The sequence below is a fragment of the Anguilla rostrata genome, chromosome 5 (genome assembly GCF_018555375.3).
Source record: "Anguilla rostrata isolate EN2019 chromosome 5, ASM1855537v3, whole genome shotgun sequence".
Taxonomy (NCBI): domain Eukaryota; kingdom Metazoa; phylum Chordata; class Actinopteri; order Anguilliformes; family Anguillidae; genus Anguilla; species Anguilla rostrata.
In genome coordinates this window covers 45,476,282-45,499,477 of record NC_057937.1, presented here as the reverse complement: position 1 = coordinate 45,499,477, position 23,196 = coordinate 45,476,282, and the positions used below count along the sequence as shown (strand labels likewise).

At 37.7% G+C, this 23,196-nt stretch overlaps 2 protein-coding genes across 2 annotated transcripts; one reads left to right on the top strand and one right to left on the bottom strand.

Moving 5' to 3' along the window:
- The first annotated feature begins 303 nt into the window (after positions 1–303).
- On the top strand, positions 304–10,572 carry LOC135256153 (long-chain fatty acid transport protein 2-like). The gene is made up of 12 exons (XM_064337997.1): positions 304–313; positions 456–699; positions 2,080–2,561; positions 3,937–4,146; positions 4,350–4,508; positions 5,316–5,440; positions 5,869–6,063; positions 6,160–6,250; positions 6,465–6,663; positions 7,046–7,143; positions 7,329–7,459; positions 8,222–10,572. Exons 1-12 carry the CDS (start codon positions 304–306, stop codon positions 8,396–8,398), a joined length of 2,121 nt encoding a protein of 706 aa, XP_064194067.1. The 3' UTR covers positions 8,399–10,572.
- LOC135255406 (long-chain fatty acid transport protein 2-like) lies at positions 9,800–19,526 on the bottom strand. The gene is made up of 10 exons (XM_064336546.1): positions 18,909–19,526; positions 18,209–18,418; positions 17,896–18,054; positions 15,815–15,939; positions 14,553–14,747; positions 14,261–14,351; positions 13,054–13,252; positions 12,669–12,766; positions 11,453–11,583; positions 9,800–11,318 (listed from the first exon to the last, which is right to left on the bottom strand). Exons 1-10 carry the CDS (start codon positions 19,378–19,380, stop codon positions 11,145–11,147), a joined length of 1,854 nt encoding a protein of 617 aa, XP_064192616.1. The 5' UTR covers positions 19,381–19,526; the 3' UTR covers positions 9,800–11,144.
- Positions 19,527–23,196: the final 3,670 nt, after the last annotated feature.

The window sequence follows — 23,196 nt, the reverse complement described above, 5'->3', positions numbered from 1 at the left end:
GGTTTGTGGTGATTTTAGCCAACAAGAAATACCTGCCTATTTGGTTAAAGTAATAGGATTAGGAGTTCACTCCCGAATCTCTGTTTGAAACTTCAATTATGGCTAAGAATATTGATATGTTGGCCAGAATGGATAGGTAATGGTTAGGTACAGAAGGTGGACAGTAGAAGTTACTTTGAATATTTTAATTTGTTATAGATAAGCTTTGTGAAATCAAAAGCAGCTATATATACCATTCTGTTTCATGTTTCAAGGCCAAGTGTGAATTGCCAGGGTATCAAACTCCAGTCTTGGAGGGCCGCAATGTCTGCAGGTATTTGTGGTTTCCTGTCAATTATCATTCAACTAAGCCCTTGTAAATATAGTGTGTGAACTCTATAGGCAATAAAAATTAAATTAATCTATTGTGCTGAAACACCTTGGCACTGAAATAGACCAGGCCCTCTCTTTCTTAGGGCATGGGGAGGCTGTATATAAGAAGGCCCAGCAGCGACCTTTTCTGCTGCGGAAACTTAGAGGGTTCGTTGTCAAAAAAGAGATCCTGAGCAGTGTCTACCAAGCTCTGATTGAAAGTGTACTAACCTTCAACATTGTGTCCTGGTTTGGTCACTTGTCTGTGAGGGGCAAAGCCAAACTCTCCAGAGTGGTCAAGCAGGAAAACAAAATCACAGGCTGCTCCCAGAACATCATGCAAAAGCAGTAAACAGAATGGCCAACAAAATCCTCCATGACACATCCCACCCCCTTCATACCTCTTTTGAGATGATGCCATCGGGGTGGAGGGTCAGAGTCCCCTGTACACGGAAGAGCTGTCTTAAAAAATCCTTTATCCCCACTGCCATTGCGTAGCTCAACAGCAACTAAAGAAGGAACCTAAAGACTTACTGAGCTGAGCTAGCATACAGCACTTTATATTTAGTATTTAATTTTTACCTGCCACTGGCCAACGTTTTAACTTCTTAACTTTTAACTCGTACTCTTGTTTAGTACACCACTTTTTACTGCATTTTACATTTTTACTGCATGAGATTTTACTACATGTACTGTGTTATTGGGTTATATTTTAACGATCAAAGCGCACGGTCTAAAGCGCATGGCGCAAGTGCATTTAGGGCGTGTCCAAATCCACTTTTGCTAATTTAACGTCGGATAATCTGATTCAAAGGGGTTGTACTTAGTTTAATGAATCATAGGTGTCTTTTGGGTGTAACATGAAATAAACCAATCAGAGTGTCATCTCCCATTCCCTTTAATGGGACCTTGCACCTTGGCGGATTGCTATTATAATGGCGGATAATCATTACTGCGATTAGCTAATTCCGATAAATATTATGACTAACCATTATGACATGTATTTTTTAAAATATCGCGCGTTGTGCACCCGCCTATGTAGGCGCATATTACTATCTTAATACTGCGCCATAAGACTAGGGGCTCTATCTTACACACGGCGCAAAGCGGCGCCAAGCGCATCGCAAGGGTCTTTGCTAGGTTTTGACCGACCCATTTGTCAACACGCCCATGGGCGGTCAGATGGGCGCAAGTACATGCTATTTAAACAACGTGGGCGCTGGACGGGAAAATGACAACTGCGTTGGTCTGTATCTCTACGTGAGCTATGCACCAGCGAAAGACACATTTCCATTATTGCCTGCATTAATGGACAATAAAGTTTTTGAATCTTTGAATCGGTGAATCTGAAACACATAGAAAAATGTCTGATCTAGACTCTGTTAGGTTCGTATAGGGTCTATGGATGTGAGATGATCCTCCTTGGTTAGGACTGATCTCTTCTAATTGGTGCATTACACGTGGTTTAACAGCCAGATTCAATAACAACAAGGGTTCAGGTTTAATATTTAATCTGGTTTGAACCTAATCTCTGGGTAAAGTATTTTTACTCTGCTATGCAATACAGAGAGAAAAAAACAAAAGCGCCACAGCACAGTTTTTTTTTTTTTGTTATATAAGTAGCTTGCGAGTGTTACTCTGACAAGAAAATCCGTCAAAAGTGCCGTGTCAATTCAAAACTTCAATCTTGCAAGAGATCTATTCACAGCGATGAGTGTATACTCACAGTGCCGTCATTCACTTCACTGGTTATTTCACAGTTTTGGTAGGCTTGGCCATTCTGTTGATATCTCTGCATGTTTCCTTTCCATATTTTGTGCACGATTGCCAGTATATTTTTACAATTCTACGTATAAGGGCACAGAGGCAGAAATACCAAAAAAATAACTACACCCTCCTGGACTGTTTTTTAGATAGAGTGAAAAGTCAACCTGAAAAACCGTTTATTGTATTTGAGGGTAAAACATACTCTTACCTGGACCTGGATAAACAGAGCAACAAAGCCGCAAGAGCCTTAAAGACCCATGCCTGTCTGAGGGAAGGGGACACTGTTGCACTTTTCTTAGGAAATGAACCTTATTTTGTGTCCATATGGCTGGGTCTGGCTAAGGTAGGCTGCGCTGCTGCGCTACTAAATTACAACATCAGGTCAAAATCTTTGTTGCATTGCTTTTCGTGCTGTGAGGCAAAGCTTCTCATCGCCGCTGCAGGTAAGCAGACAACAGGTTCCTTTTATACCACACCTTGTCAGTTCAGATTTCAGATTGTGTGTTGATTACCACATTATCATTCGTAATGCGCATTTTTTTCATGCATGGCACAATTTTAATTTGGAAGCCTACATGATACTCGTGTAGGGTGGCAGTGTAGCATAGAGGATAAGGAACTGGGCTTGGAACCGAAACGTCATAGGTTTGATTCCTGGGTAAGACACTACCATTGTACCCTTGAGCAAGGTACTTAACCTGCATTGCTTCAGTATATATCCAGCTGTATAAATGGATGCTATGTAAAAAAAATAATAAATAAAAAAATATTGTGTAAGTCGCTCTGGATAAGAGCGTCTGCTAAATACATGTAATGTAGCTAAAGAAACTTGGGTAGTCCTTGCTGAAACAGTCAATTTTACAAAACATTATTGTTTGATTCCCATTAGTACCAGATGGTAATACTTTTGCTATTGACTATTGACTGTTATGACTACGTTAGCTTTTTTAGAGTTGGGTTTGCCAACGGGTCTTTAAGCCATTATCAAATATAAGAAGGGTTTACATTCTTCCAACAAAGAGAAATAAGTCACCTTATAAGTCTACTTATAATAAACATAAACAGGGCTCTACACTAACATTCTTTCTAAGGAGCACATGCTCTGAAGTTGAAAAATTTAGAAGCACACTAATGCATCCAAATTAGTAGATGTACTCCTACAGTGCAGTGAAAAAGTAAAATAAAATGATTCCCGATTTCTTCTATTATTGTCACACTGAATGGTTTCAGATCTTTAGACAAAATGTAATATTAGATACATTTTTAAATTATTGTTTCGTTTATTTGATGAAAAAAGATGTCCAATACCCAAATCACCCATTTTCTCCTTAGTCCTCAAAGTACAACTCTTTGAGTATAAATTCAGAAGTTTAGCTCTTTTTGTAAGAATTTCTGCTAATTTCCCATCAAACTCTGCCCCATGTACACACTCCTTCACTTACATGCTGTTTAGAGATGTCTTAATGGCCCAAAGTGACCTTGCTCAGGTCTGAACAGGCCCCAACCTACCAAGGTGCACAACTCTGGACTTAATTTGATAGTTTATATGCATATTTCAAATCTGAATAGAGCCTAATGTGTACAGAAAGCTTTACATAAAATATGACCTTCAATGGAAAAATAAATAAATGAATTCAATTCAAAGACAAAGGAACCATTCTGAAGTGACCAGAGAATTAATCTTTTATCTCAGCATAAAACGCATATTTCTTTTTTAATTGTCAGTTTATAACTGTACACAATAAGGCAATTGTCTATATACAGCTCCCCATGGAGGGAAGTGAAAGCTAAATCTTAAATACTTAATTTCATCCTCAGAGCTGAAAGGTGCTGTTGAAGAGGTGCTACCAGCACTGCGGGAGCAGAACATCTCTGTATTCATCCTCAGTGAAGAATGTAACACACTGGGGATTGAAACCCTCACTGATAAAATCAACTACGCTTCTGATGAGCCGCTGTCACCAGACCTGCGGTCGAATGTCACAATGGGGAGCCCAGCAGTATACATCTACACCTCTGGCACAACAGGTACCAGCACATTTCACACTTCTTGTAATAACTACTTAAACTTGAGTCTGTTTTGCTCACAAGATTTCAGGTTCATATCTCAGATGTGAGCAGAAGTATTGAACCTGATGTTAAATGCTGATGTTAGAGTATTTGGCACATTTGCACAGGCTTACAACTCACAATGCTCTCCAGTGTTTTACTTGCAGCACACTCTTCCCCAGGTCTTCCCAAAGCAGTTCCTTTGCCTCAGTACAAGGTCTGGGCAGCAACTTCTTTTCAAGCAATCATAGGAGTTACCTCTAAAGATGTGATCTATGTCAATCTTCCTCTATACCATTCTGCTGGATTATTAATAGGATTAACTGGAGCAATTGAAAGAGGTAAGACTGCACACGAATGCATTTTAAAGGAAATAACACAGAAACGACTAAACTTATGTTTCCAGTTCTGGTTTATAATGATCACTGTGATGAAGATAACTTACTGAAAAGTGAGTTTATAAATCACTGGTTTATAAATATGATCTTGGTGAATTATTGCAAAATGCAGTGCAGCAGAAAATCTTTGTTAAACTGTCTGATGAGAGGTTGTCATATATTGCACAGTTTTGATAATGACTAATCACAAATAAAAAAACGAAAGTTTAACTTCAGGTTAAAGTATGATTGTGGTTACTCAATACAGACCAGTAACCTCTGGTTAGAGTTGACTCTCCAGAAAAAAACGGTATAATGAACTTACAATTGTGTGTATGCATGTGTACTGTGCCTGTATGCGTGTGAGTATGTGTGCACATATACAATGCCTTCAGAAAGTTTTCACCTCCCATTGATTATTTTTCTTTTTGCTGTGTTACAAAGTCACATAAAATATATTTTAATTGTATTGTTTTCTAGTTGTCTTTAAGTAACTTTATCATTTCAAAATGAAACAAAGTGCATAGAGGTCTTCAGAATTATATTAAAAATATAAACCTTATTTGAATGGTATTCAGCCCCTTTGTATTAACCAAGGTCAGGGTGTATTCAGTTTTCTTCAGAGATCAGACTAAATAATTAAATAAATTCCCCTGTGTTTATTTAGAATCAACTGCATGGCTGCAAATGAATTTCACCAACTATGAGAGGACTCACAACTGAAAATCATGTCACAAAATAAATGAATGACTGTTGCTTGTCCAATTCTAGGTATAACAGTTGTTCTGAAGCGCAAATTTTCAGCATCTGAGTTCTGGGACGACTGCAGAAAGTACAATGTCACAGTGATACAGTACATTGGTGAAATAATGCGCTACCTCTGCAACACTTCAAAGGTCACGTACCATTTTTAGTTAGTGACAGTACCTCGCTCCAAAATCATAAGGTTACAAGAATGTCAAGGGGTATGTGTGATGTTTGGGGGAAAATCTAAGTATAATTCAGGACTTATGCATTAAAAAATATTCATGAGGGGAACAATGCATCTTCATTGGCAGATCATTAGTGCAATTCATTATTCTGAATACAGATAAAAATGACCCAAAAAGCTTTTCTCTACAGAAGCCTCTACAGGGGCCTTTCTAGATACAAATTCTATCAATTCAATTAGAGGAAAATCACCTGTTGTTCTTTGACATTCTCACATACGTGCTAAAAACTATGATGTTTTGAGCCCTGTATTTAACCAACTATATTGTGTATAAGGAAAGTTGAATTATGCCTTTATGCATTGATTATGGTTCTGTTTTGTTTTCCTGTATAGAGAAACAATGACCGAGACCACAAAGTTAGACTGGCTATTGGCAATGGCATTAGAGGTGATGTTTGGAGAGAGTTTGTGAATCGATTCGGTAGCATCAACATTAAAGAGCTGTATGCAGCCACAGAGGGAACCATGTCTTTTTTGAACTATGCTGGAAAAATTGGCGCAGTTGGAAGAGTAAATATCTTCCATGGGGTAAGATTTACTGCCATTCATGACCCATGAAGATAACTCGGAAGCAAATGAAAATAATCCAACTTGTTTTGACCCAATTGTTGTTTTGTGCTTTAGAAACTCTTTCCCTATGCACTGATTAAGTATGACATAGAAAGAGATGAGCCTGTGAGGGACTCCCGTGGTCTGTGTGTTGAAGTTCCCAAAGGTAAGTCTCACTGTACATTTAAATCTACATTTAAGTTACAAGTAGATTTTTGGTTTTGGTTCTCATTGGTTCTCATTGTAATTTGTTCATTTTAGGATCAGTGTGCTATGAGCAATTATTTTAATTGTTACATCACCTTTTAATATAATTTAATATTGTTAGTGCAGTTCCATGTTAAAAAACCAAGTGCCAGCTATGTTTCATATGCTTGCAGGGGAAACAGGGTTGTTTGTTTCAAAGATCACAACTTTTTCACCTTTTACTGGATACACAAATAATCCCCAGCAAACAGAGAAGAAGCGCCTGCGTGATGTATTTCAGAAAGGGGACCAGTACTTCAACAGTGGAGACCTGCTGAGGATCGATCAGGACAATTTCATCTATTTCCAGGACCGTGTTGGGGACACGTTCAGGTAGCTCAAACTGAGACATACCTCTCTCTTGTACCATATCACCCAGCACCTTTTTTTTTTGTTTGGTTCACCTTGATTCACCTCTTAAAACCAGGTAGCATGGGCAAAGGTTATCTTATATGACCGGAAATGAACATGCATGCCGCTTCTACTGTTCTGTTAACCTGTGGGAGATTGTCTCCTGATAATTTTGTCTGTATGTTTCTTGTATGTGCTCGGATGGTTTTTCATTTGTTTTACGAGTTGTAAACAAATTGCTCCTAAGAGGATAGTAAAGATTTGAATTAATTTTAATTTGAGAAACATCACTCCTTTCATTGGGCTTTAACCCACAGCCAAATATCACCAGCTTTAAATATCTGTGCTCTGTTTTCACTCACAGATGGAAAGGGGAGAATGTGGCTACAACCGAAGTGTCAGACGTCCTGACAATGATGGATTTTATCGAGGAGGCAAATGTGTATGGTGTTCATGTGCCAGGTTAAGGGAATTTTCTTTTGCCAAATTGTACTGTGCAGCTGATATTGTCATGGTGCAATTCTTGTCACACTAACAGTGCTCTTGCTGGAGAAGGACGATATCATTCTTGATACAGAGCATCTAACTCCGCCCTCCCCATATTTCTTTCTCCTCACTATAATGCTATACTGCTGCTTTCTCCCAAGGCCATGAGGGGAGGATAGGAATGGCTGCTGTAATACTGAGGGAAGGGAGACAGTTTGACCGTTCCAGCATGTTCAGCCATGTCGTCAGCTACCTGCCAGCTTACGCCTGGCCACGCTTTGCAAGGATTCAGGTAAAATCGATTACACACCTGAAATGAAATAGGTCCATTAGGTAATAAATACATTAATAGAGTCTCTAAGATAAGCACACATAGGAAATGGAACTATGAGGTTCATCATTCTGAAATTGACATAATACAAAATACATTTTTTCTTATTTATTTTTTGGAATCTGTACTGAAAAAGTTTTTGCCTTATTTTATTAACAGGTATTGTTTATGTTGCACCTATACGCTTAAGTGAACCAATAATTAAACGTAGGCTAATTGAGTTAGGCTAATTGAGATCTCAACATTTGTGATTTTTTGTTATGTCATCTGGATGATGCATATAAAGTTCAGGGGCCCTCTATGTTTGATTTTCTTTGTGTCTTAATTGTATTTACATTGTATTCTCAAGCAATTTAGCGTTGATATCCCCATTTGTCTAATTTTGATATTGGTACAAAAGAATCCCTGAGATATGAACACTTTGGGAATGGGAGTGATTGGAAATGTTTGCAAAGTCTCGTTAAACACTTTTTTATTGCCATGTTACTTTCGTGTATTTTTTAAACAAGGTGCTCCTATTTTGTAACTATGAGTTTCAAGTTAATAATTAACAATCAGTCAAACAAAGTCTACCATTATACACATTTCAAAGAGAAGTGATTAATCCTGTCCCAACTGACACAAAAATATAGTAGTCAAATGATATTCTTCCACATTTCTTTAGATGTTTTAATTTAAATTTTCACTCTTGCTTCCCTCTAATTTTCTTTATTGTTCTCCCAGAATTCCTTGACGATAACAGGAACGTTCAAGCAGATTAAAGTCAAGTTAGTGCAAGAAGGCTTCAACCCAGCGTTGATCCAAGACCCACTGTACATTCTGGACAAAGAACAAACGAGCTACATTCAAATGACGCAAGACATTTACGAGTCTATTGTTTCAGGAAACATTAAGCTATGAATTTAGTTTTTTCTGGCATTCAGATTTTTTAAACAACTTATAACTACAAAAAATGACTTGTTCAACAAAGTGTATTACCCTGATCCATCTTATTAGTATAAAAGCATTTTTTTGTCGGTACAATAATGCTCATTACCTGAATTCTTATTTTATACAGCCTTTGTTCATCTTTATCAAGGGTGGAACTAAATTTGAATGACACATTAGCTCAGTGTAACTTGCATTGGTATAAATAAACCAAGCCATTTGTTTTTTTCTTTCTTATTTATTCATCAAGCTTATTACTATTCTTACCTGCACAAATAAAAATAATGACTAGGCAATTACAAGCTTGACATCTAACGTGATATTAATGAGTTACACTTGAACTTAAGGGGTGTAAAGACTTTCATAAATGGCGTACTAATGTTTTTAACACTGCCCTTGCCTTTCGCCTTGGTTCCTTGTCATTTTGTCAGAGAAGTTGTTTTTGCTTTTCCTTAGGTTTCTGTGGTTTCCTCAAAGTGACTCTAGGGTCCTCATTTATCTGCATACACACTAGTGGCAGAGAAGTGGTATTGCAAGCCACAAATCCATCCCTCCATCATCTATACCTGCTTATCCTAGTAAGGGTCGCGGGGGGTGCTGGAGCCCGATTCAGCGTGCATTGCGCGTGAGGCAGGGATACACCCTGGACAGGCTGCCAATCTATCGCAGGGCACACACTATTCAAACCACAGATAATAGGTTTTATTCTTTCGCTAATTCAAATAAGAGACTGCGTATGTGTACAGCAGTTAGTGCAAGGAACATATAAAGGAGGTCTTTAATCGACTGCAATTTATTTTACGTAATAAGCATACAGAGACAGGATGGTCCGTACAAATCTTAAGTTCAATAGCAGCAGTGCTGTCCACTGTACATGCGACAAATGCTGAATTAGATTGTTTAACTTTAACCTCTTTTATAAGTTTGTCTCCTGTTGTCATTGTGGTATCAGGTGCTCCCTGCTGAAGTCATTTTACTATTTTGAGGATATAAAAATTATTGTTTTCATGTCTATCTTGTATGAACATGGCAATTTTGTTGACAAGCACAAGGTGACATACATATTGTGCTCACTGTTACAACTCCACTTTTTTCTCCACATTGGCTTGGTCTTTTTGCATGGGAGGACATAAAACTTAAATGCAGTGTTCTTGGCTTTGTTATTTGTGCAGCCTACCATACAACGTTTTGGCATTTTTATAGTGGGGGCTATTCTTGCACTGTCTCTACGATTCTAGCTGACCCCAACCCTTCCATGTTGACTGAGAAATAATTACGGATAGAAATAAATACGTGAAGAAATGTACAAAGGATACAATGTGCAAAGTGTCCTTTGGGAATAAAAACATGAAATAAATAAAAAGAGATATTAAATAATGAATAGACATTTATTTATTTTGTTTCGTATTTTAATATCTATTTCATTGCTTATTTATGTCATCAACAATTTATTTCATTGCTTATTTATTTCATTATCAATTTATTTCATGGCGTTTATATTAAACAATCCGTTCATTTAATTAATTAATCTTTAAAATTTTGTCACATTTGGTCTTCCATATAAAACATACATTTCTATACACAATGTTAATGCATTCACTTCACAGCAGACCTGGGTCAAATACAAATACATATTTGTATTTGGATTTGAAAATGCATGTAAATACACATTCAATGTGATGTCAGCAAGCTATAATACTGAGGGCACTCCAGAGGAACTAATAGGGGCTAGGCATTGAATTTAGACTATGAAGCAAGGGTGGTCTACGTTGGCAATTTTAAACAACTCATGGGCTGCATCTAACGGACAGCAGCTTATATGCCCGTACATGTCTTTGCATGGGGGGGATGGCAAACTCAGACTTCTTGATAAGCTACTTGCCAGTTTATTTGTACCCATGCAATCTTTTTAAAGTTAGTGGCCTTTTACTGTATTTCCTCTTTTTTATGTTGTCAGAGCATTTGACAGCCATATGTACAGTTCCATCCTTTACATTTTGTAAAGTTAAACACAGATAAAATAGAAATCAGCCGTGCATATTCACTACCAAATAACAATGGAAATCGGTACAGTTGGACTGGGGCCATCAGTAGTCACCTGAGGCATGCTCATCAAAATACTGTCATCTAATTTACTGTCATCTTAATAAACAAAATGTTCAGCTTTCAGAGCTGATAGGTTCTCGCATATCCAGTACTTTTTAAGTCTGTCAACATTTTGGTGCAATTGCGCATGTCGCACCACTGGCCTTATGTTGTGAAAGTATTTTCAAATAATTCAATTAAATCAACACTTTGTATTTGAAAATTCAGTATTTTAAATGTTTTTAAAGACATATTTGAAAGTAATAGCAAATACATGCAAATGCTCCTTAAATGTATTTTCAAATACATTTTGTAATTGAAATACTCTCTATTTGTAAATGCTGAATTTCAAATAATAAAAAAAAAAAGTATTTAAAATTAATTAAAATATTAAAATATGTATTTGACCCAGGTTTGTTTCACAGATACACTGGCATTTGAAATTCATTTTGAGTAACGTCAATCAATTCAGTAATCTATAGTCAAAGCTACTGCCAAATGTTAAAGCTACACATATTAACATGTATAAAATTAAACATTTCAAATTATTAGGATTCATAAAACAAGCTGCATGATTTTATAGGTCTCCCTTACACATAAACATTTCTGCACATTTAATTTCCCCATAACTATTTTACAACCTGACCCTGCCAGAACTGATTGAATCATACATTTCCTGTGTCATTGGAATGTAGCCCTTATTCTCATCCAGGATGTATAAGGGATCGTGTATTGTTGCTGGGTTGAAACCATCCTCTGCCAACTTCACTTTAATCTTCTTGAATGTTCCAGTTAGTGCCAGGGAATTCTGCATATGTAAACACAGTAATTGAGAAAAATGAATGCATGCCTAAAGTCTCCTGCTGAAATACTAGAGGTGAATGAATACATTGCCATGCACTGATTCAAATATTTGACAAACAGAATTTTAGACATGTCTACCTGAATCCTAATAAAGCGAGGTCTTGCATAGATGGGCAGGCTGGTCTTAACACATTCATATGTGTCAGAGCCATCAAATTCCTGGCCATCTTTCAACTTGACAGCAGCCATTCCTATTCTTCCCTCATGTCCTGAAGGAAAACAACAGTGGAAAACCTCTGTTAAAGTCCCAACACATCAAGCCAGTAATAGGAGATGTTCTCAACTGGCCAAGTCAATCTCCCGATCTGAATCCAACTGAACATGCGTTCACTTGCTGAAGACAAGAATGAAGGAAAAAAAGCCCCCAAAACAAACAGGAACTGAAGGTGTCTGTAGAAAAGCCTGGCAGAGCATGATGTCTGCACCTGGTGATGTCTATGGGTTGCAGACTTCAGGCAGTCATTGAATGCAAAGGATCTGCAACCAAGTATTAAATATGACAACTTTCTTATTATTTTTTTAATGTATTTCTTTTGCCCACCGCCTAAAAACGAACACCCCTAAATGAGCGAAGATAGGGAAGATGTTGCATCTGCAAGAAGGAGTTAAAATTGGCCCATAATAAATGTTTAGGCAATGTTTTATTTTAATTCTGACAGAAAATATTTCTAACAAATTTGAACAAATTTTCCTTATTCACGAGATTTGTCTGAACTCAATTTTTGAAAAAAGGGACAGTGTAACTCTACACCTCCCACAAAAGACCGGCTCATGAGAAACATCCGATTAGCAGCCTATATCATTATCCTCGTCTTCCACTGCAGTCACGGACTACGAAAATTGGCAGAATACCGTGCACAATGCACGCGGCTCTTAAAGGGAATGAAAGGAGGTCATTTGATTGGCTATTAATGAATCCAGCTGCAATCTACCCACTGAAAATATATTTCGTAAAATCCAGCCCATTTTCCAGCACAGAGATAAAAAAAACAAAAAGTGTGTCCCAGTCCAAATACTTACGGGCAGCCCTGTATCTTCTGTATCTACTTCTGTATGCTTAACAACAGTGGGATTTTTGTGTAATGTGTATATATTTACTTCCTTCTAAAGTGTTGACCCATACATGCTGCATTGTTAATGCAGGAAATGGGAGGTGACATATGTAACTACTGAGCTGCCAAAAGGCATCTTGCATCAATAGTACATGTCAAAATAGTTTCATTGGTCACACCTGTCATTTCTGTAAATAAAGATGGAATGAAGATTAAGGCTTTACAAATAGTTTGTTAATTACCTGGCACCTTGACGCCATAGACATTGGCCTCCTCAATGCAGTCCACTGTTATCAGAATATCAGTAACTTCATTGGTTGCCACATTCTCCCCCTTCCATCTATTTTCAGAAGAAAAAGACAATTACAAAACAGAATGCGATATCATTTCCCTGCTTTTTGAGAGGGTCAACATGTCCTGGTCATGTATTTCCACTGATATTCAATCAAGAAAAATGAAACCACTTTTGGTCGCAATTCATTTGAGAAACCTTCACGAACTGGCTGCTTGCAGTGAAAAATGAAGGCCTGCTTTATCAAAGTTTCTTAGCTGTGAATCAACACAAGTGCTACAGCACTCCCAGTTCCTAATATACAATCCCTGCAATCAATTGTATGAACTGCTAACCTGAACGTGTCACCAATCCGATCCTGAAAGTAGACAAATCCATCCTGGTCAATCTTCAGAAGATCACCACTGTTGAAATAAAGGTCACCTTTTTCAAAAACATCTTTCAGCCTCTTCTTCTCTGTCTGCTCATTGTTTTTAGCATATCCAATGAAAGGTGAGAGTTTCGTTATCTTCCCAACAAAAAGGCCGGTCTCTCCTAAACAAACAAAACAAAGCACACTGTTCATTTCATACATCATTTCCTGACCGTCATGCTTGAACCAGGCTCATTTAACCAGGTACAACTCAACCATATTACTTACTGTAATACCTTAATTAACATGCACACCAATGGAAAATTATCAGTAGAGACATTAATTAACAGTTAATAAATACTTATTACAGCATTGACCTATCAATGCTTAATTTTTTTTTTTTTTCTAAACTCACCCAGTGCAAACATTTTTTCCAAACATACCCATGGACATTGCTTCTCTGTCCCTGTACACCAATCTCAGGCTGGTGTAACTGTATAATTTAAATGCTTCCCCAATATACCTTTTGCCAAATCCATGCTTGGCACATTAACATGTACTACTATTCTGGGTGTAAATATTGGCATTTTAGCAGAGACAGCTGCCAGCCATGCCTTCCACGACCTCCTAACCCAGGTGTGGGCAATGAGGGCCATATCTGTTTATGGTTTTCAGGTCAACATCTGACCTTAATTGCTTAATTACCCCTAACATTTACGCCATCTGGCATTTTAGCCGCATTTGTTGAATGACAGCTGAACACTGCTGTTGTGTCTGTATACAAGACATTTTATTGTAATCTAATCTACGAGTGAACCAGTGCTGGTGTGTACAGCCAATTAGCTCATTTAGCCACAGTAATTGGTGGAAACAAAAACCTGCAAACACACCAGCCCTTCAGGAATGGAATTGCCCACCCCTGTCCTAAAATAATAGTCTCTGCCATATTTATTTACAGGATCACATGGCTGCAACAAGAGTTCAAGAGACACTACATGCAAAGGTGTGAAAGTGTCTCAGATCTCTTGCAAGTGACCACCAACAGTTGTGACATGGAAATCTCTGTTAAAATGAGAATTCAACAAGCCATATCTCTATTTTGATAGAATATATCTTTTACCTAATCGAGATTCTACAAAGTATGTTTTTCATAGTCTTTAGGTTGAGGTTTGAGGAGTTTGATACAGTACCTCTTGGGACTTCTATACACAATCCTTTTGAGTCTCGCACAGGCTCCTCTCTTTCTGTGTCGTACTTAATCAATGCATAGGGAGTAATTTTCTACAGTGAACACAAATTATGAAGTAAATTAAATTAGTGTTACGTAAGGCAAAAGATGATTATTGAAACAACAGAGAGTGAGAGGTTTGTCATGCTTTGAGTCATTCCCAACTGCTATGGGCTACCAATGCCTTCTGGTGTCTAATTTATTTTTATTTTTTTGGTTTTCACTATTTTCTTCACGTAGAATATATTACTTACCCTCAAGAAAGAAATGTCCTTTCCAATTGCACCAACTTTCCCCATATAGTTAATGAAGCCAACATTACCCTCTGTGGCACCATAACATTCACGGATCTGTACATCTCCAAATCTGTGAAGAAATTCTGACCAAGTGTCAGCTCGTATACCATTGCCTACGGCGATCCGGACCTTGTGATCTCTGTCATTGACTTTCTGAAAAGAAAGAAAATAACTAGACATAAGGGGTAATGCAACACCACTCTTGCAAGGATGTCAGTCAGATCATGCACAGTTAGTACAACCTGCTGCAAGAATATGCCGTATTAAAATATCCTTAAGACATCATTGCTTGTAAAAATGAAACATCACCAAACTGAGCTTTCTTGATCACTGAAGCTCCTGCTCCTGGAAACCCAGCATTTCTGGTATTTCTAATTTTCTATACATTAAATGTAGAAAAGTGCATGATGGGATGTTAATTGTTTAATTAAAGGATGACCTGCATCGGAGTGGTACTCATGCACTTGTTGCATACGCATGCACTTTTTTGTGCCATACCTGTACATCTACAATTTAAAAAAGCTATTTATCGAATGCACTGGTGTACTGGGTGCGAGGCTAGGCAGTACCTATGCATGCAACAGTAACCAGAGAACCCAGAAAACATGGAATTCCAGTCATAGTTTGCTAATGACAAAATCCTGACTCTAACCCTACATAGGCTGTCGGGTTAAATCTGAACTCAAGGACAATGTCTTCACTAGCTGAGCCACACAACTTTTAACAAACCAAACCAAGTTTAAAAGCTTAAACTTGTTAGCCTTGATGCAATACAATGGGGAAACTGGTAGTCTGCCTTGGGTGATCGTATGCGGAACTCCTCACAGTTTTATGAGGAGATGGTTTGGCCAAGTTGGGTGGAGCACCAATTAGACATACTGAAGAATGTCCAACACCTCTGCATTAAGTGCCACAGACTAAAGAGGGCTGAACATGGCCACAGATTTATCTTATTTACAAAGAGTCTGATGTCAGCTGCTGTAAGCATGTACTACATAGATTTCTACAGTTGCAAGAAAATGCAGAAATCCAGGTAATTCCAAAGGATTCACTAACTTTTTCTTGCAACTGTATATAAAATATTTTCGCACATGATCACAGAGTAAAGCTCAGTATGATTAACCTAACACCCCTAGCACTCATCCAAGAAGTGAAATAGAACATTTCTCCATTGACGATGCTAGTGTCATTAAAAAATAGTCACTGGTTTCAGAAATTACCTTTGGTGTATTGCAGAGGTAGCGCATTATTTCACCAATGTACTGTATCACTGTAACATTGTATTTTCTGCAGTCGTCCCAGAACTGAGAGGCTGAAAATTTCCTTCTCAAAATAACTGTCATTCTTAAATAGAGATAAACAGGCTATTACTTTCAGTAGTAATAGCGTATACAACGTACTATCTGCTTCATTGACATATGGACATACAGGTTTTAAAATTTGAATATAACTAAAATATAACTTTCAAACAGGAAAAAAAGGAAATCAAAGAAAAATTAACTGTCAGTATAGTCCTATTACGCCCAAGTACAAACTGAATGTTCAAACACATTTTGCTCTTAATATAGCTTGAATAGACTTTTAGGATTAATAAGCCTGACAGGTAATGCAGTGAAATGAATTATTTATCAATTATGGAGCCACAACAGTAGCGTCCTTCTCTCACTATTAAAAAAGGACCTTTTTTAATCGTGAGATTAAAATACTTTCCTTTTAGAATATCCAGGGAAAAGTTTACCTACCTTGGGATCGAAGTGACTAGACTGCCCGATTCCTTATATACAGCCAACTCCCCCCCTCCCCCGATAGACAAATTGCAAGCAAATATTCAGTTTTGGAGGTCTCTCCCTATTTCTTTGATTGGAAGGGTTAATGCCATTAAAATGATTTTTCTTCCACGACTCTTATATCTCTTTCAGAACCTCCCGGTATTTCTTCCTAAATCATTTTTTAACCGGTTAGACTCGATCATCCTACCTTTTCTGTGGAATTATAAAAGTCACAGGATCAAGAAATTGCACCTCTGTAAGACTAAGCGAGGGGGGGGGTATTGCTCTTCCAAATTTTCATCTTTATTACTGGGCCTCTAATATTAGAATTATTTCATTATGGTTGCATGACATGAGTGGTTCTTGGGAATGGCTGAAACTAGAGCAAGAGGAGTGTCACCCCTATGATATAGGAGCCGTTATCCTATCCCCATTGAGTCTTAAAAAAATCAACCTATGGTGGTAACTTCATTATCCATAATACTCTGAGCATCTGGAAGCAGATTAAGGCTCACTTCGGTGTGAAAACACTGTCATTTTTACTTCCCATAGCAGCTAACCCATCCTTCTCCCCATCTGTGCTGGACGATGGTTTCAAACAATGGAGGGACTTAGGTATACGAACTATAGGGGACCTGTACTTAAACGGGACCTTTGCCAGTTTCAAACAGCTACAAGAAAAATACGAACTCCATAGGAGTAATTCTTTTTAGGTTTCTGCAAGTCAGAAGCTATGTACTGACTCATTCACATGGATTTGCTGCTGCTCAGCCCTCTTGTATGGACGATTGCCTTAGAGACTTAGCCGGCAAAGACAAAATCATATCCCGTTTATATGACACTTTACAGTCTATAAATCCACCTACAACAACTTCGATTAGAGTAGACTGGGAGAAGGAGCTAGGGGTAGAGATCCCTGATGAGATCTGGGAAAAGAGTCTGGAGGAGATCCACCAATGTTCCATCAATTCTAGACACTGTCTTGTTCAATTTAAAGTTATCCATAGACTCCATTATTCAAAGATCAGGTTACACAGGATATTCCCAAATGTCTCACCAATTTGTGAAAAATGTAATGCAACTGAGGCCACTCTACTCCACAGCTATGCGCTATGCCTCAACCTGCATGGTTACTGGGGTGAAATCTTTAAAGTGTTCTCAGACGTTCTTGAGCTTCACATAGAACCAGACCCACTTTTATTGGGAAATTGGAATAGACTTTTATTTTTATTTATTTATGTATTTATTTTGTTTTTCCTTTCCTTTTTTTTTTTTTTTTTTTTTTTGTTGATGTTTTTAGTTTTCTTTTGAATGTTAAATGTTTCTTTATGCATACTGAAAAACTTGGTGATTCCTATACTTGTACTGTCATCCTCATGTGAACGTTGAATCTCCAATAAACCTTACTTGACAAAAAAGGACCTTTCTAAGTTACTTCCACAAAAGGACTGTTTGGACATGGGATGGCCAGCCCAGTTTTGGACAGTAGATTTTTTTTTTTTCAAACTGAATGTGGATCTGAGCGTGATCACCTCTGTCAATTGCACCAGTGAGTCCCATGAGGAATGCAGAGGTATGGTACAGAGGAAGGCAAACGTAAAGTACATCATCTGAGCTCACTCCAACTAGCCCCAGAAGAAACGACGCTAACCACACCCTCTCGTGCGTAATCACAGCAGCCTTCGGAAGACCTTAGGAAAAAGAAATATTACCATTAAATCCAATCATAATGCCCATGTAGGCCACTTCAGATGGGCAACAAACAATATATAATCTAAATGATTAGATACGAACAGAAAGAGTCGTTCACAAAGTCAGTGTATAATGTTTAGCTTTTCAAAATACCTGTGGTGCCCGAAGTATAGATATAAAGCGCCGGGCTTTTCAACATCACGTTTGACCGCAGGTCTGGTGACAGCGGCTTATCGGAGGCCTTGCTGATTTTATCAGAGAGGGTTTCGATCCCCAATGTGTTACATTCTTCACTGAGGATGAATACAGAGATGTTCTGCTCCCGCAGTGCTGGTAGAATCTCTTCAACAGCACCTTTCAGCTCTGAGCAGGAGGGAGTTCAGAATTAAGGTACATGCAGATTAGCATCCAAACAAGCATATATAAATTCTGTCTGGAATATTGTCCTAGATGCAGAACAATATCTTATTCTTCAATCTTTCCATTTTATTATTATTATTATTATTATTATTATTACTGCATCTTGCCAACCCCCCCTAGACAACAAGGAACCAAAAAGTAATAACTCCGAGGTGCTGTATCACTCTTATAAACATGCATAATTACCACCTCGCATTTCCCACTTTTAACACTTGTCATGGCAATGGTCTATGACTGGAGGTTCATGATACCACTAAGGTTTTAACGTGTCAACTAACATTTTATCCTATGCAATCCAAATATATGCAAATATTACTGACTGATAGACTTTTAGCATTCCGAATTCAGTTGCGATTATTGAGTACAAGTAACCAAAATGATTTCAGTGACATGTTTTGCCATGGCAATAGGATATGTTTTTTCTTTAGCTTACCTGTAGCAGCAATTAACGCATTTGCTCCGCTACACGAGAAACAGTGCAGCAATGACTTTGATCTAATGCTGTGATTTAAAAGAGCAATTTTACAGCCAATTTTCGATAGCCCCAACCAGAGGAATACATACATTGGCTCATTTCCGAAAAAGAGCGCTACAGTATCCCCTTCCTTCAAACTAGAAAACTCCATCAGACTTCTGGCAATTTTGTTGCTTTGTTTATCGGCATCCAAGTAGGAGTATGTACTGTTCTCAAAAACAATAAACGGTTTGTCCGGGTGCTGCTTCACCTTGTCCAAAAAACAGTCCAAAATAGTAAAGAATGGCTTTTTCTTTTTGTATTTCGAAATTTGTATACCGCAACGGATGCTCCTTGCAAAAAACCGCAAATCATGTATTAAGTAAGGAAAGCGGATGTACAAAAATAAAGGCAAAATAGCCAGTCCAGCTAAAAAGCTATATAAGTACATATTACACGATTAGGTGTAATAGGGATACCCGACAAAATACTTCAGTAACTGATTATAGTTGAATGATTTTCTGCTTGCAAATGTAGGCTATACGCGTGAGTCGACTCCGAATAGGCAGTCTCATTTGGCAAGCAGTATTCCAAGGTCAGTCCCCCCTTACTTAGAACTTTGAACTGTGCGCTTTCCGGTGCGCTTCGCTAAGTCATTAAGGATAACATCAAGTTATATACTACGCAGTAAAATGTGTAGCTATGTGGGATGTAGGACCAAATGTTATCTGTTAAAGAGTTGAATTAACACTAGACATTTTGCTGTGTATCAGTGTAAATTGGCCTATATGCTTATTGCACAATTCATTACAGCATAACCAACAGTCCACCCAAGCCTCCCGATTTTCCCGAGACGAATTCCATTGCCCTCTCCCGGTGTCCTCAGGGATTCATAATTATCCCGGATTTCTCTCGTTTTAGGACAAATGTTTTTTAATAAAAATAAATAAATAAATAAAAAATCTCTTTGAAAGACTCATATTAGAAAAACATTAGGCAGGTGTCAGGTGCTTTCAAGTATTCGCCAAAAACAACCATATTTTGACAGTTCACCTAGCATTACGTATTTGATTGAACTACATTCCATGGTGATAGACAAAAAAATGCACCAGCTATTTATATTAATTATATGGAAGCCCTGGCACTTCAGAACCCCTTAAGAGTAGAATGAGAGTAATTACACCTATATCTGTAATCTACTGTATATCTGAATTTTTTATATACTTTTTATTAAGTGTTCTACCTGCTATAGCACTAGTATCAGTTCAAGATATATTTTGACTTTAGCATTGGGTAATACATACCTTCCTCAGGTAATACATGCCCGATAGAAGATAATTTAATATCCGTGTTCATCCAGGAACTGTGGTCTTGCATAATAAACAAATTTCAAATTTATTAATTGAGCCCATGCTTTTAGCCAGAGCAACTTGCCAAAGTGTACTTATTATATTTAGCACATGCCAGGAGAGCTAGAGATCATATTACAACTATAATTAAAACAGTTGGACATCTTCTAAAGGGGACCTAAAATTACGGCACATTCAGAAGTGAACGGCAAAAGAGTCAAAAGTGTGCAAGTTGGCATTTAGCAATGGCACCATGATTTACTCATAAATCATATTTTAAGACGTGTTTGTGATGATGGTACCATGATTAATCAAATAAAATAAAAAAACACACATTATACAATGGGTGTTTTGTTACTCATTCTTTGTAAATCACTTGATTGTGTCATATGACCATAAACACGATGTGTTGAAACCCTACTTGTTTGCCAAAGAAATACCTGTTAACGCCAGATTGTTCTTTCTTACCGATCATGAGTATTTTTCCTAACATAGCTATGGGGTTCTGATTATTCCTCAGTGCTGCCGATACACTGCCTTGCCAACTGGAGTTCAGTGAAATGCTCCGGTTCCTAAGGAATGGGCAGGGTTGGAGGGATGACTTTAAATAAGGATCAAAATTAAATTAAAGGTTGTGAGGTTTTTCTGTTTTTTCAGCACTGACAAGATCAGGGAATATTCTATCAGTGTTTGTGAAAAAGAGTAATGTTTGATTAACCAGTAAGCATTTCCCTTGGCTGACCTTGAGGTAACCCATGCTCATTGGAGCCATTGTAGGGTCATTGAACTTTATAACATCATTTTGTTGTTTTAAAGGTCACTTAACCAGCACCTGCCTGTTCAAAAAAGTTGATCAAATTGTGCCTTCCAGCTGCTTTGGCAAGTCTATTTGCTTAAATCAGAGGACTGGCAGTAATTTATAAGAAAACATAGTTATACAGTTCATTCACATTCAGTAGGGCCCTAGGACACAACAATATCTGCAGTATGCTGACTTGCTTGCTTCCTTGCCTCGTATGTGAACACACATTCACACATTATTTTTTAAGTAATGTAGACATTACTTAAAATAACTGTAATGGTTAAATGAACGTTGGATTGCATTCACCTTTTATCATCTTAACAGGTCAAACACAAAACTGTTGGCAACTGAATGACAGAACATGAAAAAAAAACAGCCAATTGGGATGAAATAACTCCATCTGTTCTCAATTAAAAAAAAAAAAAATATATATATATATATATTATTATTGGTGCAGTTTCGTGCATTCTGGGCCAGTGGCTGCTGGTGATAAAGCAGTTTTGAAGCAGCACTTCGGTTACAACCCGGCTCAGAGTTTGGAACAAAAAAGGGAGACACTGGAAACGAATATCAATAAAGCGAACGTTGGCCAACCTGTTACTATGCAGATGTGCATTCATAATATTAACGGACACAATAATTGGAGAGGGAAGGACGGGGAAATGCCAGTGCCCGGTTGCATAAACTACCTTAAGTTTCAAACGTAAGTTTGTCCCTTATGCAAAATATTTCCCTACGCTAAGGGGTTCATATAGGAGCGTTGCATAAAGCCACTTAGGTTGTCTCCTTGCCTAAGTGACTAAGGCTGGCTTTACACGGTGCAACTTCACAGGCTGGCTTTACACTGCAACTTCACGCAACTCTCTCCAGTCAACTGCACGTAGCTACACGCATAATGGATACGAGGATCTATTAGCGGTAATAAATAAATAAATAAATAAATAAATATTTAGAAAAAGTAATTAAAATAATTAATTTGACGGAAATCAGTCTGTAGACGGAACTCTGCCACCCCTGCACTTCTTTTTGTAAGATTAGAGAATATGTTACTTTATTAATCCCCAATGAAATAGAGCACGTAGTTCATTAGGCAGTCCCCTGGATTAAGCACTTGATTCACTTTAGTCAATCACTGGTATGAAAGGTATAATATGGGTTTGGGATCTGCATAGCTGATACCATGTCAATTTGTAATTAGAATTTTCTTTTTAACTCTTGGGTCCAGAAATCAGTTCAATGACATTCAATGAAAATCTATTCATTGATAAAACACAAAAGATATTACAGTGATAAGACCTAATCTGATTAGGCAGGATGCTGCACTTCATGTCTTACTTATCATAGTAAGAAATAGGATGTCTTTAGTAGAGGCAGGGGAGGGAATCAGATTCTGGGTTAAAATGCGGAATTCACACAAACAGAAAAATCTGTCACAATTTTACAAGTTGCATTTGTTGCTGTTGACAGTGTTGAGCATCTGGGATACCGTGTGCATTTCTGATGTGTGTTTGCTTTGCTACGTGTGTTTGTTTACTTGTGGTTGGTTTAGTTTGGGAGGCATTCAGTGGGGAGGTGGGGTGGCGGGGTGCTCCAGACCATGCCCATACAATCCTGAGGTTTTTTCAATACAAATTTTATGTCTGATTTGAAATGAGTTTTATAAGTTATAGGCATGACTTTGAATAGGTATTTGGTGGATGCGTAGTGGACACATCTCTTCTGTGAGAATTCATGGTTATTTCAACTATTATCAGCCACTTGACACACTTTAAAATAAGTTTAATTACAATTATGGTACTTAAACACATCTTAAGCAACCTTAATTGATCAAGAGATTAGCTTTGACAAAAATCTGAATACATAGCTGGTCACCAGGACCAGGGCTGAGAAGTGCTGAGCTAGAGTCATTGAATGATAGCAGACCAACCATAGACGTTGGCTTCGAAAACAAAGGGCATGCAACAAAGACTGAATAAATGCTGAGAAATGTATTTCAGTTTTGGACAAAAATAGAGCTTCTATAAAATGGCTTCTTAGAAATCTTATTTTAATGGTGTTAAATTTAATTAAATTCAGTTCAATTTGATTTTATTTGTATAGTGCTTTTTACTGAGAC

What these genes read in the sequence shown, in the direction of transcription:
- LOC135255406 (XM_064336546.1), bottom strand. Translation starts at nt 19,380, where the DNA reads ATGTACTTATATAGCTTTTTAGCTGGACTGGCTATTTTGCCTTTATTT. An exon ending in CTATACTTCGGGCACCACAG is followed by an intron (nt 18,055 to 18,208) that starts GTATTTTGAAAA and finishes CTTTTTCCTAAG; the next exon opens with GTCTTCCGAAGGCTGCTGTG. An exon ending in AGGACATTTCTTTCTTGAGG is followed by an intron (nt 14,352 to 14,552) that starts GTAAGTAATATA and finishes TGTTCACTGTAG; the next exon opens with AAAATTACTCCCTATGCATT.
- LOC135256153 (XM_064337997.1), top strand. An exon ending in CAGAACATCATGCAAAAGCA is followed by an intron (nt 700 to 2,079) that starts GTAAACAGAATG and finishes GTATACTCACAG; the next exon opens with TGCCGTCATTCACTTCACTG. An exon ending in GTGTGTTGAAGTTCCCAAAG is followed by an intron (nt 6,251 to 6,464) that starts GTAAGTCTCACT and finishes ATATGCTTGCAG; the next exon opens with GGGAAACAGGGTTGTTTGTT.